The sequence below is a fragment of the Peromyscus maniculatus genome, chromosome 4, assembly GCF_049852395.1.
Source record: "Peromyscus maniculatus bairdii isolate BWxNUB_F1_BW_parent chromosome 4, HU_Pman_BW_mat_3.1, whole genome shotgun sequence".
Lineage (NCBI taxonomy): Eukaryota > Metazoa > Chordata > Mammalia > Rodentia > Cricetidae > Peromyscus > Peromyscus maniculatus.
In genome coordinates, this window is record NC_134855.1 from 3357365 (window position 1) to 3374969 (window position 17605).

Consider the following 17605-nt stretch of genomic DNA (forward strand, 5'->3'; position numbering starts at 1 on the left):
AGAGTGCCTGAGCTGACCTGCTCTGGTGACCGGATGGCCGAACACCATAACTGCCGTGATAGAACTCTCATCCAGTGACCGATGGAAGCAGATGCAGAGATCCATGGCCGGGTGCCAGGTGGAGCTCCAGGAGTCCAATCGGCAAGAGAGAGGAGGAATTGTATGAGCAAGAGATATTGAGACCATGATTGGAAAAAGCACAGGGACAAATAGCCAAACTAGTGGAAACACATGAACTATGAACCAATAGCTGAGGAGCCCCCATGGAACTGGATCAGGCCCTCTGGATAAGTGAGACAGTTGATTAGCTTGAGCTATTTAGGAGGGCCCCAGGCAGTAGGACTGGGACCTGTCCTTGGTGCATGAGCTGGCTTTTTGGAACCTAGGGCCTATGCTGGGACACTTCGCTCAGCCTAGGTGAAGGGAGTAGGGGACTGGACCTGTCTCAACTGAATCTACCAGACTGAGCTGAATCCCCAGGGGAGTCCTTGCCTTGGAGGAGGTGGGAATTGGGGATGGATTGGGTGAGGGGGGTGGGAGGAGGGAGGACAGAGGAATCTGTGGCTGATGTGTTAAATTAAGTATAATGTTAAAAAATAAATGTTAAAAATAGAAAAAAAAAAGATTTCACTGTCAATGAAATAAATACATAGGACACAAGGGGGCAGGATGCCGGATTTACCACGAGGAAGTAAAACAATGATCTCCAGACCTTATCCCATGGATACTTTTTCTATCATGAGGCTGACATGTTTAAGAACCAATTATTTCCCATGAGTGACTTTGGTATGTTATCCGCCATCTCAAAAAGATAGTCATACCTATCTCCCACACAGAATTTGGCACTTTTGATGGCTTCAGAGACCTAGTATCTTGAAGCATAAGGGACTTACTGTACAGAGAAGTAACTGAGTTGACATTCCAGATCTATAGAACAACATTTGACACATAGCATCTCTGCAATAGGCACCCACCATTTCCAAACAGAGGTAACTTGTGAGCTGGATTCAGAAAGGGTTTGTGACATTCCCTAGATACAACAGAAGGCAAAGGATACAAAATTGGAATTTTCTTATTTAAAAAAAAATCCAGATTATCTGGCTTTCCTCGAAAAATCAGAATTCTGTCATGAAGGAAATGACCAGCTGGTCAATCCCCTGTGCTTCCAGCTGCCAATGGCTTTAGTTTTTCCACCCATAAATTCAATGGCCTTTTCCCCACCAAGCTGCCTGTATACATTTGAGCTTGCTGTTCTGATAAACAAGTGAATAATAAAATAGATGCAGTTCTCACAGAGTTCTACCTACTGAGTAAGGTGCCTTTTATCTCCAGAGAGGCACACAGCCAGAGAAACCTAGAAAAGCTTGTTGGAGTCTAAGAACCACTCTGGTTACTGTGAGCATAGTCAGCGGAGTGTAGGATCATTCAGGAGCTCACAGAAATCAAAGAAGCGCAGTCCTACCCCGACTTCCTGAGCCTACATTCAAATCGGATCTCAAGTGTACATGTGAAGTCTGAGGAGCTCTATTTACGTATCAGAGCCATCCCGGGGGTAGATGAGGCTGCTGACCATGCTGAAGTTGTAGAAAGGGCCGCTGAAGGGGCCACTCTGGTCCCCGCCGCCGCTGCCGCCAGGGAACGGGCTGTAGTAGGAAGAAGACAGCTGGTTGCTTCCACCCACAGTGCTCAGCTGCACCGAGTCTGGAGAGCTGTCAGGGGTGGAGGTGTTGGGGAATGTGGGGAAGGGCAGCTGAGTGCTTTCACTTCCAACGGAAGTTTCCACTGTCGAACATATTTTCACAGTTTGGATCTAGAGTCAAGTAATTACCATTTCCTGGGTCGTCCTCGTCGCAGGGCACCTTCTTGAAGCAGTCATTGAGTGATAGGTTGTGCAACGAACTGGTAGATGTGGCTGAGGGTGAGCTTGCGCTCAGGAGCGCTCTGGATGGCCTTGGCGACGAGCGCTGAGTAGGAGGAGTAGGGCGGCTGTACCATCTTCATCATGGATGGCCGTCGACGGACAGCCCAGCTCGCCCGGAGCTGCCAAGGCGGTGCAGGAGCAGCAGCCGAGGGCTGCGCGAAGTCCCGCTGGGTGCCCGGAGCGGCCAGGGCCTGCAGGATTGGCCCAGGGGCTGCAGTATTGGCCCCGGAGCTGCTCCAGCGGCCGGCGCCGCCGGAGGGCCCAGGTAGCCTGCAGCGGAGGCCGGGCCGCCCACGCCGGCCCGTTGAGCACAGGTAGGCGTGTTATCCGACAGCCTTAGGGCGCCCTGGAGGGCAGCGGCGGGCTGTGTGCACTAAGCTTTCGCGCCAGTACAGGGCCATGTGGGCTTTGGGGTGAATGGGGCTGGCCAAGGTGCTTCGGAGAGAGCATTCCTTGGAGGACCAACCTAAAGGCCCTCCCGGGCCTTGGCTGTGAGTACCGACCTGGAGCGCTGAGGAGCCGGCAACAACGTGTTTTTGTTTGTTTGTTTGTTTGTTTGTTTGTTTTTGTTTTTTGTTTTGTAATGAAGAGGAAATTACTACTTGGGAAAACAGAAGGCATAGAAATAGAAAAATGGTGGTCAACCGATGCTAGTTATAGAGGAAATAGGTTCTATTGCTGTGTTCTATTGCTAAATAGTGTGATAAAGACAGTGATAATATACTGTGATAATATATATATATATATATATATATATATATATATATATATATAGAGAGAGAGAGAGAGAGAGACAGTGATAATATACAGTGATAATACACCCACACATATATATATGTGTATATATATATATATATATATATATATATATATATATTCCTTTTATTTTAGTTTACAATACCATTCAGATCTACATATCAGCCACGGATTCCCTTGTTCTCCCCCCTCCTGCCCCCCCTCCCCTTACCCCCAGCCGATCCCCCATTCCCACCTCCTCCAGGGCAAAGCCTCCCTGGAGGACTGAGATTGACCTGGTAGACTGGTAGACTCAGTCCAGGCAGGTCCAGTCCCCTCCTCCCAGACTGAGCCAAGCATCCCTGCATAAGCCCCAGGTTTCAAACAGCCAACTCATGCAAAGAGCACAGGACCTGGTACCACTGCCTAGTTGCCTCCCAAACAGATCAAGCCAATCAACTGTCACACCTATTCAGAGGGCCTGATCCAGTTGGAGGCCCCCCAGCCTTTGGTTTATAGTTCATGTGTTTCCATTCATTTGGCTATTTGTCCCTGTGCTTTATCCAACCTTGGTTTCAACAATTCTCGCTCATATAAACCCTCCTCACAGGAGAGATTTTGAGTATTTTTCACCTCAAAGAAATAATAAGCTTTCGAGGAACCACACTTCCTCTGATTTGAGCACCTCAAATTGTATGTATTTATTCAAACATTACTTGGAACCCTGCAAATGGTTACTGTTTCATGGGTTTGATAAGTAATAAAGGAATTAAAAACAAAAAATGGGGCTAGAGAGATGGATCAGTAGTTAAGAGCACTGCCTGCTCTTCCAGAGACCCAAGTTGCATTTCCAGCCCCCACAGAACAGTTCACAACCATTTGTAACTCCAATTCCAGGGGACCCAATGTCTCTTCTGATCACGCATGTGTGTCATGTACTTGCATGCAGGGAAGCAAGGCACTCCTACGCATAAAACAATTTTTTTTTTTTACCAAAAGCTATACTTCCATTTCGAAGTCTATTATAAAATTAAGTATAAAAATAAAACAGTAACCTTACAGAGGACACTTATTGCTACCATGAGAAAGAGAAAAGTCTTTGTTATAAGAGGTTATAAACTATCTAAGAAAAGGAGCAAAACCCCGGATCATAGGAGGATTTTAAATGTCTATAAAACATGAATACTAGGCAAAGAGAAAATGTACAGGTGTGTTCAAAAAATATTCCCCCAAGACTTTGAAGACTGACAATTATACAGGAAGAAAACTACTCTGGCTGAAAAATGCAGACTGCAAAAAGCCTTATCAAGAGGTGCCAACTGCAGCAATTCAGAAATGGAAAGACAGACAGACGGGTGGGAGTGAGAGGCCTATGTAAGTCAGGAAAGATCACCCCATTATTGTGAATACACCTCCTGCTGAGGATATTTCTCATGGCTCCTTTCATATTCTGATTCCTCAGACAGTAGATAAAGGGATTCAGCATGGGTGTGACCACAGTGTACATCACAGCCACAATGACATCCGTATTATTAGTGTTACTGGAGGAGGGGAAAAATATAACCCAATAATAGCTCTATAGTACAAAGAAACTACACAGAGGTGAGAGCCTCATGTGGACAAGGCTTTGCCAATTCCCTTAATGGAAGAAATTCTTAGGATGGTGGCCCCAATGTGGCTATAAGAGACCAGAATGCACATCAATGGCACAGTTAGGATCACCACTCCCACAGTGAAGAAAACCAACTCCTTGATGGTGATGTCTGAGCTAGACAGCTTAAGCAGGGCAGAGACATCACAGAAGAAGTGGGGCAGAGTATTGTTCCCACAGAAAGAGAGGCAGACAAGCAGGAGGGGGTGCACAGGGTACAGGCAGAGGACAAGACCCAGGACACAACTACCAGCAGGATACAGAGGCTCTGACTCATGATGGTGGTGTAGTGCAGAGGGTGGCAGATGGCCACATACCTGTCATAGGCCATGGAGGTGAGAAGGAAGCTGTCAAGATCTGCAAAAGATAAGAAAAAATACACCTGGGAAACACGCCCAGCATATGAGATGGACTGACTGTGTGTCAGCATATTCATGAGCATCTTGGGAGCTGTGACTGATGAGAAAGAGATGTCAATGAAGGCCAAGTGGCTGAGGAAGAAGTACATGGGGGTGTGGAGGGGAGAGTTCAGCCTGATGAGCAGGATGATGAGCAGGTTCCCCAGCACTGTGCCAGGAAGAGGGTCCTCTGGCCAGATGGGGAGCCCCAGGAGGATAAATTCAGACGTGACACTCTGATTATTCCTTCCGATTATTCCTTTTCTCTTTTTCTGGAAATGAAAATGAAATAGAAGTGGGAAAAGGAACTGTCTACAGCTATTATGTAACAAAAACTCTATCATTTTTGAGCCAGTTAGTTTGTTCTTTTCACCCCAAACCAGCAGCTTTTGGCACTACTAACAAGGTAGTGAGGATCTGCTCAAGGGACACCAACCCAACATCTGATAGAGAATCTGGGAAGCACTGTTTTGGGAGTTCATGGTATAAATCTGAGATTAGGTAATTAGAATGTATGGCCAAGTGAGTAAGAAGTAAATTTTAAAAAGTAGATGTTCTGCAACCATCTGTCCACCTTAAGCATGCCTCAAAACCATGTATTAGCCAATGCCTCATTTTCAAGAATTGGACCAAAATGAATGGACCCACACTGGATTCTTTTGATACTTTACCATATGAGGAAATAGAGATCTAGTGGAGAGTGCATGAATGTCTGTGTAAGAGGCTTGGGAAATGAACCTAAAATATTGACTGACATCACATCTAATATGTCGCCAGTTCTTTACAAATATGGTTTCACATTCAATCATTTCAGAATTCCTTTATCCTTCATGGAAAGCATAGGGAAAGACTGTTTTTCTTTCAAACTCCTTTGTGGTGTATTCAGTCATACCATTCTTTTTCAAGTCCTTAGAAATTCTTGGGCTTTCTAGTCAAATACAGGATCTGTGAGGAAATGGAGTAAGTACTTGATTATATATATATGTATATGTATATGTATATAAAATAACAGAAACATTGCTTCTTTTTATTATTTCTAATCTAATTGTTTATGATGGTGTTTTTAACTGATATTTTTTCTAATTCATATTTCTAGCATTTTTTTTATATTTCTCAATGATAACTTCTTTGTTTATCCTCCATGCCTTTTGGTATTAGAACCACCCATGAAAATGGTCTCAATGTAATAAAGTGAACATTAAAAAGTGTCAATTTAAAAGTAGAATTCAGAGCTATGAGATTGCTCACTGAGTAAAGGCACCTGCTCTCTGTCAATCTACATGGGATCCTATCCCCTGGACTCACATGGTAGAAGTGAGAAGTGACTCTCACAAGTTGTCCTATGACCTCTACATGCATGTCATCATGGCATTCATGCACACACAGAGACACACACAAACACACAGACATATGTGCATGCACACACACTGAATATATGTAATAAAAATAATTGTAAGAATAAATAAATTCATATTTAATTATCTGCAAAGACTTATTCAATTTGAATGCTTTGTTTGAGGGCTACAATGTCTTATATTATGGCTCACTATTCATTTTTGGAGATGAAATTTATATTGCTCTACAAATTTTCGTACCTTGAATGAATAAAATCTCCTTTAGAATTTCTACTTTTTCAACCTGATATGTTAATTTTTAATGTGATACCCTTACCTGGGTTGTACATACAGTTGTTCTACCCACTACCATGTTAACAAACATTTTATTATAATGAAAATGCTAATTAGTTCTCTTTTAAACATTTATGTATGTTTTATGAATCCCTAGAAACGGACTCAAAAGGAGTATAGTCTCATGATATTATCAATTACAGAGGCTAAAGTGTCGAGAACATTGAACTCTAAATGTTCTTTAGAAAGGAGTCCTAATACACAAGCCTGTCTTTTTAAAACTATGCAGATGGGCACTCCAGTGCAGGGTCTGGTGACAGTGGGGTCAGGGCACATGAAGAGCAGTTTGCTCTTATGTGCAGCCTGGACAGGTATCAGGTTGCAGGATTACTGAGAAACTAGATTATAGAAGTCTTTTCCAGTTTACTAGAACATTCTAGTTCCAGTCTCAGAGCAGTAGGAACTATTGGTATACCCAAGACAGTGCTTAACAAAATAAGAAACCACATTTCTAAATGATCTGCTGCCTGCTGATGTGAGAGCAAATTATAAAGCAGTATTGTCCACTGGAATCCGCAGTTGCTTCAATAATCTAGACAACACCCACTTATGCTTGGATTGTGGCAGTAAAAAATGAGTGAAATTGAAGGGATGTGGGGTAAATTTGGAAGAAAACCCACCAAAACTTACTGAGAGATAAAGACAAGCAAAAAAAAAATTCCCCACTCTCTTTTCAAGAAGTAGATACAGAATCAGCTTGAATGAAATTATTTTATGTAGATTTGGTTTTATGCTATCATTTCAAAACTTGGATTGCCTGTTCAAGACAAATTTCCACCGGGAGTTATTGGCATACTATATTAGACATAGAATTCACAGTTAATAACACACTGTGGTTATATACAAACACACAGACACTTCAATCATTGCTCAACATATATCTCTATACCTGCTTTCAAATGATGTCTTAGGTGATGAGAACAGATACTTTCAATTAAAAAATGGTAAAATTCTTCCATTTGTTTCAAGATAACATAGAGGTTGGTAAAACAGATGGAATCTCTAAGGACTCCATATCACACTTCAGCAGGCAACAGAATTATAAACTCACAGCCAAGCAAGATAGATATATCAATGTACTTTGGGTTAGAACAACTGACTGAAAATTGGCATGAATTATAATTTTTTAAATCTTCAAGAGGACCCAGGGGGCAATACACCCATACTCAGCTCAAATTAGAGAAAGTGGGATATAATTGCTTAATTACCTGGGTCCCCTCTGGGAGTGGAGCTGCCTGTTGAAGAAGACATCGGGTTTGCCTTTGGAGAACTCACACACTATTAATGACAAAATAACCATCAGGAATTTAGTGGCTCATGAAGAATTTTGCTTTTCTGGTTCACTCAAGGAAAATGTAATTCAGAGTACATAATGAACCAAACTGAAGGTTAAGAGTGATAACCAAAGTCTCTTAATTTTACACTTAATGGCATTTTGTGATGGGGGGAGTATACATGTGGGGGTGTGAGTGAGTACATACAATGCACATACATGTGTATGGAGGCCAGAGTTCAATGTAGGGATGTCTTCCTCAGCTGCATTTTTTTTTTGAGACAGGTCTCTCATTGAAACTGGAGCTTACTGGTTGGCTAGATTGGTTGGTCAGCTAGCCCAAGAGACTGTCTCCGCCTCCCCAGTGCTGGGTCTATAGGCAAACACTACCATGCTCAGTAGTTGTTTTTAAGTATTAATTCTTGATAATTTTATATACTGTATCTTTAGTCCTCTCCCCATTTTATCCCAGATTCACCCCCTTATTTCATACCCACACAACTTTATGTCCTCAATTTTTTTAAGCCCCTCATGTCTAATTGGTGTGCCTATATACTCTTACTTAGGTGTGCGACCATCCACTGGAGTGTTGAATCTACCAGGGGCCACATCCTTGAAGAAAACAAATCTTCTGGAAGCTATCAATTCCTAACAGCTCCAAGTGAGACTTCACGCTCACACCCACCTCAGTGCTGGGTTGTGTCTGGCTTTAGTTTCTATAGGTCTTGTGCATGATGCTGCAACCGCTGTCAGTTTGTATGTAATTGCCCTATTGTGTCCATAAGAATCAGAGACTGGACGAACACAAGCAAGCTGGTTTTTATGTGTATGTGCATATGTGTATATATGTTTACCATGTATATGCAGGGGCACACAGAGGTCAGAAAAGGACATTGGATCCCTTGCTCCAGAGTTAGAGGATGTTGTAAGATACCATGTGGGTGCTGGGAACTAAATCTGGGTCCTCTGTAAGAGAACCAAGTGCTCTTAACCACTGAGCAATCTTTCCAGGCCCAAATTAAATTTCTGATGTTTAACTTTTTTCACTTTAAAGTAAACACAGAGGAATTTGGAGGTCTACAGCTGGGGAAATTTTCTGAAATTTGGCCTCGATGATGGAAATATTCAGGCTCACTGGTCCATCTGGCTACCAACACCCACATTTTTGTTACTATTATTACTCTTCTATTTGTGGATTTTGTCTCTTAAAAATCATTTATAGAATATAATCAGGTGAGTGAAATTAAATAGGTGCTTTTTATCCTTAATCAGAAGCATGAGAAACTTTTAAGAAAAGTGGTAGACAGTTTTAGATTCCTTTAGTGAAGGAGCTTCTGAGCAGAGGGATGTTGTTTCACAGAGGCAGATATGCTTTCCTAGAAACCATGCTTTACTGTAGACCCATGGCTCCCAGCCTTCCCAACCCTTAACACAGTTCCTCATGTTGTGGTGACCCCCAATCATAAAGTTATTTTGTTGCTAATTCATAACTGCAATTTTGCTACTGTTATGAATAGTAATGTAAATATCTGACATGCAAGATACCTGATATGTAACCTCCAAAAGGGTCGTGACCACAGGTTGAGAACTCCTGTTGTAGATTGTCATTATCAATCAGTGACAAGAGTGTTTAACGTCTAAAGAAAAAATAAAACATCTCAGATTTTACAGAGCCCAGTGCTGAACTAATTTTGAGTGTTCTAATAGAGACAGAGGGGAACCAGGTATCATAAGTGTTCACTAACAAGGCTCTGGGGAATGTTATTCCCTGACTTCTTGGATCTATAGACATTTAAAGTAGATTTGTTCACCCTCTTCTAGGGATTATCCTGATGAAACAGCAGCTCTGTCTCTATCAAGTCAGGCTTCAAACTGAAAACATAACACACTTCAAAATTCCTCAAAACCTTGTCCAGGCAGAACCAGATTTGTCTCAGGTCATCACAAGTTTTTAGCAAAGAGACTCATCTCTCTGGATTTTTCTCTCCAAGCAGATGACTATCTATGACTATCTAAAACTATCTATGACTGCTCCACTTCCCATCCAGATATGACATCGACTTGTCTTTGCAATCTTTTTGCTCATTTCTTAGACTCCTCCTCATCTAGAACCTTGATATATTTTTCTCCAAGCTTCTATTCCTTCTACACAATTTTTCATCTTCATTGAATAGCTTGACTTTTGCCTTGGTCTATTTGCTGTTTGTATTTAATATTCTTTATTCAGATCCCCAATCCTAGTCAATCCCATTAAAGACCTTTTCAGGAAGATTATGAGTCTTTCTTCCCAAATAAATACTTTTTCATGGCTTTCTTGTCAGTGAACAGGGTGGCAGTGAGCACAGGAACTCGACTGAAATTGTCATAGATGAAGAGGCAGTGGTGGTAAGTAAAGGGACTTGATTGATTTGAATGACAGAAAGTGAACCAATTTATGGAAATACTTCATGGTTGTTTCAAAGATATGTTGAGATTTCTGAGGACAAGACTCCAAGAAGGATGATAAAGCTTTCTAAGGAAAAGTAAAACCAAGAAATAGAGCAGAAGATGCTAATACAAAATACTGAGGAGAATAGCAAAAAGATGAAATGTGAAAACTTGGCACCACAGGGCTCATTTGGTGAGGGAAGCTGCTGTCAAGGCTGTTGATCTGAGTTCAATTCCTAGAATCCAAATGGTGGAAGGAGAAAACTGACTCCTCTAAGTTGTCCTCTGACCTCTACACAGACGCAGACACAAGCACACACACACACACACACACACACACACACACACACACACACACACACACGTGCACACACACAATAAATAAATGTTTTAAATGACTTTAAAGCAGAGATATTTGGGTTTATTTAAAGGAGTTTGGAGAACTTACTCATGTGAACTATTTATTGCTATAGCAATAAACTGATTGATACGTTTTGTGCTGGCTTAGGTAGTACAAGACTTATTCTCTAAAATAACATGCAGGGCCTGGGAAATGCTCATTGGAAATAAAGACAGAACCTGGAAGTCAAGGAATCCTGGACCTACCTGCCAACCGGTATTCCTCTTTGTCTAAGAAATTAAAAATCCACTGAGTCCTAGAAGAGTCTTTCCCTTCAAAACATGTTATTTGAATGTACTCAGTCACCAGAGTCTTTGTAAGGCATCACCAAGTCAGAAACAAAATTGTCTGTGGCTCTTTCTTACCTCTCATCAAAGTTGTGACATTTTGAGATGTGTTAGTCAATTCAGTTAGTGTAAGTTTCAGAGGTTCACATATAAGTAATCATTTTCAGATTCTCCTCTCGGAAAAGTTTGAAATTTTGACTTTGAAATCTAAACACTACTTCAGGAAATTCTTTGGTCTGCATATAGGCTTATGTTTAGGTGTGAACTCTGATTAATGAAAAACATTTACAAGAAGGTGATACTGTTGACAGAAAACCCAAGGACTTGATATTTTTCATCCAGAGAAGTGGTCAAAAGTAGAGAGAAGAAATCACTCCACTGCCTTTTCCATGAAATGGGTTAGCATGAAGGTTTGGTAAAGGCAACCTTTTTGTATGTTTTGGGACAGTCTCACAAAAGAATGTATAATTTGGCTCACATTAACATAGCCATAAAGATATCCTAGTGTGATAGTAGAGCTGGTAGCACCTGATGAGCCTATTCTAAGCTGGGTATTTGGGAAGCCGATGATGCCTAGACCCTTACTGGGAGAGATCTCCTTGTATCACAGACTGAACAGAGGGAAGGAGAGAGGAAAGGTAAAAAATATGGAATTCTTTAGGAGGAAAGAATTAAAGGAAGTAAGACCTGATAGCAGGAAACATCAGGACTGGGGAGTAGTGAACTTAAATACAGACTTGGGTATTGGAAGGCTTAGAAGCCAGTGCCTACAGCTTAAGACTCAATCCTACATTCTATCTTTTCTGACCCCCAGATGCTTTAGGCTCATGGAAAACCACTCCAGCATCTCAGAGTTTTTCCTGCAAGGAATATCAGGGTTTCCAGAACAACAACAGCTACTCTATGGGCTTTTCCTATGTATGTATCTTGTCACCTTGACTGGGAATGTGCTCATCATCCTGGCCATTGGCTCTGACCCACATCTCCACACTCCTATGTACTTCTTTTTGGCCAACCTGTCATTTGCTGACATGGGTTTAATATCCTCTACAGTGACGAAGATGCTATTTAATGTTCAGACTCAGCACCACACCATCTCCTACACTGGTTGTCTCATCCAGATGTATTTCTTCCTGATGTTTGGTGATCTGGACAGCTTCTTCCTGGCTGTGATGGCCTATGACCGTTATGTGGCCATCTGCCGCCCTCTCCATTATTCCACAATCATGAGTGCCCGATTCTGTGTGCTGATGCTTGCCCTGTGCTGGGTCCTCACCAACGTAGTTGCCTTGACTCACACTCTCCTCATGGCTCGACTGTCTTTCTGCGTTTCTGGGGAAATAGCTCACTTTTTCTGTGACATTACTCCTGTCCTGAAGTTATCATGCTCTGACACTCATATCAATGAGCTAATGGTTTTTGCCTTAGGAGGCACAGTACTCATGGTCCCCTTTGTAAGTATTGTCATCTCCTACATCCACATTGTATTTGCTGTCCTTAGGGTTAGAACCCCTGGTGGGGGTACAAAGGCTTTTTCTACATGTAGTTCCCACCTCTGTGTGGTCTGTGTTTTCTATGGGACGCTCTTCAGTGCCTACTTGTGCCCCCCCTCTGTAGTCTCAGTAGAAAAGGACATTGCAGCTGCTGCAGTGTATACAGTGGTGACTCCCATGTTGAACCCCTTCATCTACAGCCTAAGGAACAAGGACATGAAGGGGGCCCTGAAGAGGCTCCTCTGTAGTAGGAGAATTTTCTCTTCCTAAATATAATGAGAGTAATGTATAATGAAGAGACATGTCTATGTTAAACAAGTTTCTTTTAATTTGGGGTTGGACACATTAGCCATGAGATTGATGTCTAATTAATTAGCCTCAATGGATTTTAGTCTTCCCGTCTATAAAATAAAGATTATAGAAAATACATTATTTATTTATTTCCTTGCTTATTTTGTTTATTCTTTTCTCCATCCTGTCTTCTTATTTGAGATAGGTCTTTGATGTACAACCCAGGCTAACTATACATTCGCTGTGTAGCCTGAGTTGGTCTTTAACTCACAATTCTCCTACTTCAATCTCCTGGGTGCTAGGTTTGCAGTCATTAACATCAACACCCAGTTCAATTGTCTCTATTTTTTTTGAGACAGGGTTTCTCTGTGTAGTTTTGCACCTTTCCTGGAACTCACTTTGTAGACCAGGCTGGCCTCAAACTCACAGAGATCTGCTTGCCTCTGCCTCCCAAGTGCTGAGATTAAGCGTGCACCATCACCACCTGGCCAATTGTCTTTATTTAATGAGAGTGTTGGAAGATTGGGTAAAATGAGCTAGGAAATGCATTAGATGCAACAGCAAATGTAATTGACACCCAACAACTGATAGCTATTGGTGAGATGGATGTCACTCTTCATATGTACCGCAACCCAGAAGTAATAAACTGTTCTCTGAGATCCATTTGTTCAACAAGTATTCAAAGAGAATTTTCTATGTGCCTAAAGCTAAGCAAAAGCCCCTACTCTAGTGACATTTCATTCTAGATTATCAGTTCATCACTTGATGCATTTGTCTTCTTCATAGGAATAAGTGGAAGTTAAGAGAAAATAAAGGATAGACGTTACATTCCAGGAAGTCCAGAATAAGTTAAAAAAAATCCCATTACTATGAACTCAGCACTTAGATTTCTGTGCTGGCTAAATGACTTTCCACAGCTTGAAAAGGTTTCTCCAGGAATGTTGTTAGGCTTCTTCACAACACTTCTGCCCATTGCTTCTCAGGAATATTCAGTGTTGAGGCTGCAAAGATGGTTCAGTAGATAGAGCACTTGTTGCCCTTGCAGTGGACTAGGTTCAATTCCCAGCACCTAGGTCAGGCAGCTCACAACCACCTGCAACTCCAGCCCCAGGAGATCCAACACCCTCTTCTGGCTTCCATGGACACATGCATGCATATGTGTATGCTCACACATAGACACACATGTATATAAATAAAAATTTAAAAAGAGAAAAAGAAAAAACACTCCTTAAAAAAAAAAAACAAAAAAGATGTTCAACTCTGGCAGCCTTCTAGAGACCACTAAATGAGAATATTAAAACCTATTTACTTATTTGATTGCAAATTTGTCTTCAAGTCTAAACCTGAATCAGAATCTTAGCTTTAGATAGAGAAAAATGAGATGTGTAAAGGTGCTTTAGCTTCTCCCCTTTAAGAATCACACAAGTGTTAACATTTTAGAGTAAGTACCATCAAATTGGATTCTTCTATTTGGCTTGACCATTGTCTACCATCTACCTAAACAACCAATCCAGGTAGGTGAGCAGAGTATGTTCACTTTGGCTTGACCATTGTCTACCATCTACCTAAACAACCAAGCCAACTAGGGGAGCAGAGTTCACTTTGGCTTCCCCAATATTACTGCAGCAGTAAGGGTGTAGGTCAGCTCAGCATGTAAAGGACCACCAAGGGATATGATTACTTGTCCCCAATCAACTGTCTACAATCTTAGATTCTACCCAGTCAAGCTAGTTACCATTGTACTAAAAATTCTAAATATATTTCTTTCTTGATATATAATTTTTACCTTTGGCTCTAAAGTTTAAACTTCTACCTCTTTAAAGTCACCCATTATAATGTGTTGTTGGTACTTCAGTGACTTACACTGAAGTAAGGATTACTGTTAAGTCTTTGCACCTCAGCAGTACAATGGGATTTTCACTGGGATCAGAGGTGAGTAATGAGCAGTCTATTTGTGTATCTTGACTACTTAAGGTACCTACTTTTTATTTGCTTAGAACCCACATAGAAAAAGCAGGTCATCTTTAACTCATTACCCCAATTCCTTACAGTTATTAAACATAATCAAAATTGTTCCAGCTATCTAGATTTCTATTATTCCTTACATATTTGTTTATAAAGCAAAAAATCAAGAACATGGCACTGCTTCCTTTCATTACTATTACCAGTCTGGCATGCTTCCATATTATGCTCTTTCCATCCTCATATCATGATATTCATCCAGGCACTTATTGTCTGTTACCCAATGTACAAGGACCAATCTATTGTCAAATTATCTGCAGTGGTTACCCAAGTACCTAACCTACTTAATATGGCATCTTGTGTCCTGCATAATAAAATACTTACCTGCTTGTCCAGATTCATATGTGATGCTCTCTTGACTCCCACACAGGTGTGCTTTAGCAACACAAACCCTTTTTAAATTTCCTTGAACTTAGCAAGCTACTGTATCAACCCTGGTTTAGTCTATCACTTCCATCTAGATTGTCATTTGTCCCATTGTATGTTAATCCTGCACATCCTTCAAAACTCAGTTGAAAGCTTTCTTCCCCATAATGTTTTTGCTGGAACCTAGTCAGCATTTCCTATGTCCTCTCTTGTGCTACATCATGTAATTATGTCATTGAGCTAAGCCTCAGTTTCCTTAATTATAAAATACATGTAATAGTCTGTACTGTATAGGATTGTTAGGAGGATCAAAAGAGATAACACAGATAGGAGGCACTGTTAACACATGGCCTGTCATACAGAATCATGTAAAAAACAATGACCATTTCATTATTTTATAGTAAGGCATTTTTGGTACTCTTTCATATTTCATTCTGTCTCTACATAACTAGAATGCAAGCTAGAGGTATGTCCTTTTCTTGTTCTATAAGAGCAGAGTGAGGCACACTGCCTGCCATAGGGTAGGTATTGTGCTAAATGACTGCTAACTGACAGGATCTATAAAATAAGGAAAGTAACACTCTAATTTTTCATACTTAGTGATAAGTACATTAATTTTATGTATATGTGTGATAACCTTGCTTCATTTACAGCCTCTTTCTTTCAAATTACATATATACATATATAACATATATGTGTGGAACCAGTTAGGATTGAGTTTGCAGGCAGCATGACCCAATTCCTGTAGTTTAATCAGGGAAATGATCAGGAGGTTTTCCTTGTCACTGTTCTCAGAGCCAAGAAGCCTCAAGTCCTGAAATGGAATAGCTGAACTCATAACAGAGTTTCCTGGGTTAGAGAAGATACAATAGATTTCTTCTCCTGATCCACCCTCATTAAAACCAATTTCTTAAAATAAGAAGAGCATTAGATTGGAGGTGAAGTAAGGAAATTATATAGATTTTAAATGCCCCATTCTTTGAACTTTCTACACTATTGTTGGCATCCTCTAACAATTTTTTTTTTTTTTTTGGTTTTTCGAGACAGAATTTCTCTGTGTAGCTTTGCGCCTTTCCTGGAACTCACTTGGTAGCCCAGGCTGGCCTCAAACTCACAGAGATCCGCCTGCCTCTGCCTCCCGAGTGCTGGGATTAAAGGCGTGTGCCACCACCGCCCGGCTTCTCTAACAATTTTTATGAACAAACGTATTTCCAGGAAATCAGAAGAGTGATTAAATTACTCTAATAATTGTAATTTTCAAATCCAGAGGCAAAATAGATTGGCAACAATAACAGTTTTCACTTTTTACACTAAAGAGATGCAAGGAAAACAGAGAATAAGTATACCAGAATGCCATTTAAGTAATCAAATATTTACTATGTGCTCCAAAATGCGACCACAATTGGGGTTGTAGTATTGGGAGATATGTGAATACATAAGTTTATTATGAGCATATGAAATGATGTCATTAAGTTGAGATTGTTGCCCTGTTGAAGAGCTTCTTCAGAGCCTCTTTCACATCTTGGTTCCTTATGCTATAAATGAAGGGGTTCAGCAATGGAGTGACCACTGTGTACATTATAGAAGCAGCTATGTCTTTGTCACTGGAAGAGCTGGATGAAGGTATAAGATAAAGTCCAATAATTGCACCGTAATACAGAGATACCACAGAGAGGTGGGAACCACATGTGGACAAGGCTTTGCAGATCCCTTTGGTAGATGAGATTTTCAGGATGGTGGTCCCAATTCGGCCATAAGAGATTAAGATGCATATTAGTGGCAGAGTAATGACTGCCGTGCCCGCTGTGAAAATGACCAGCTCATTGGGGGAGATGTCTGAGCATGAGAGCTGCAGCAAGGCATTGAGGTCACAGAAGAAATGAGGAATGGTGTTGTTGGCACAGAAGGACAGCCGGGCCAGTAGGAGGGTGTGAGAGAGAGCACTAACACAGGACAGGATCCAGGATATAGCTACCAGTGAGATACACAGCTCTTCCCTCATGATGGTGGTGTAGTGGAGGGGATGGCAAATGGCCACATACCGATCATATGCCATTGAAGTGAGAAGAAAATTGTCCAAATCAGTGAATAATATAAAAAAATACATCTGTGCTATACAATGTGCATAGGGAATGGATGGATCCTGAGTTTGCATGTTCCTTAGCATCTTGGGTACAGTGACAGATGAGAAAGAGATGTCCGTGAATGCCAGGTTACTGAGGAAGAAGTACATGGGGGTGTGGAGGCGAGAGTCCAGCCTGATAAGCAGGATGATGAGCAGGTTCCCTAGGACTGTGGTCAGGTACATGGCCAGGAATAGGGCATAGTATGTGCCTTGATCCTCTGGCTGGATGGGGAGCCCCAGGAGGATGAACTCAGACACAGTGCTCTGGTTCTCCCTCCTCATGTTCTTCTTCTCTTTGCTGTGAACAGAAAGATATTGAAGAATGAGAGAACAAACAGGCATTGATTTACAGCAGGGAAGTAAAAATATGATTCCTTTTTATGGGTGAATATTAGTATTAGTCATTAAAGTGGGTTGCACTTTATGCTGGTATTAGTCATTTTAAAGTGAGTTGCACATGAAATGAGAGAATTTGCCAACAAAGAAGAGAGTTTAATAAAGTGGCATCATTGGCATTCATCAGGATCT

At 41.2% G+C, this 17605-nt stretch overlaps 2 protein-coding genes and 1 pseudogene across 3 annotated transcripts; 1 reads left to right on the top strand and 2 right to left on the bottom strand.

Moving 5' to 3' along the window:
- Nucleotides 1-1872: 1872 nt before the first annotated feature.
- On the bottom strand, nucleotides 1873-6412 carry LOC102903182 (olfactory receptor 1J21-like; annotated as a pseudogene).
- On the top strand, nucleotides 4528-13415 carry LOC102926285 (olfactory receptor 1N1-like). Of its 2 annotated transcripts, none has more exons than XM_076568773.1 (2): nucleotides 4528-4642; nucleotides 8233-13415. In XM_076568773.1, the coding sequence occupies exon 2, from the start codon at nucleotides 11347-11349 to the stop codon at nucleotides 12541-12543; it is 1197 nt and encodes a 398-aa protein (XP_076424888.1). In that variant the 5' UTR covers nucleotides 4528-4642; nucleotides 8233-11346; the 3' UTR covers nucleotides 12544-13415. The 2 variants fall into 2 exon arrangements, with proteins under 2 accessions (XP_076424888.1, XP_006996890.2); XM_006996828.3 differs by lacking the exon at nucleotides 4528-4642 and adding an exon at nucleotides 6979-7004 and having other exon boundaries at nucleotides 11610-12548.
- Nucleotides 13416-16420: 3005 nt separating this feature from the next.
- On the bottom strand, nucleotides 16421-17359 carry LOC102925980 (olfactory receptor 1J4-like). The gene has a single exon (XM_006996827.3). The coding sequence runs from the start codon at nucleotides 17357-17359 to the stop codon at nucleotides 16421-16423; it is 939 nt and encodes a 312-aa protein (XP_006996889.3).
- Nucleotides 17360-17605: the final 246 nt, after the last annotated feature.

Coding starts and splice junctions, on each gene's coding strand:
- LOC102926285 (XM_076568773.1), top strand. CDS start 11,347: ATGATGCCTAGACCCTTACTGGGAGAGATCTCCTTGTATCACAGACTG.
- LOC102925980 (XM_006996827.3), bottom strand. CDS start 17,359: ATGAGGAGGGAGAACCAGAGCACTGTGTCTGAGTTCATCCTCCTGGGG.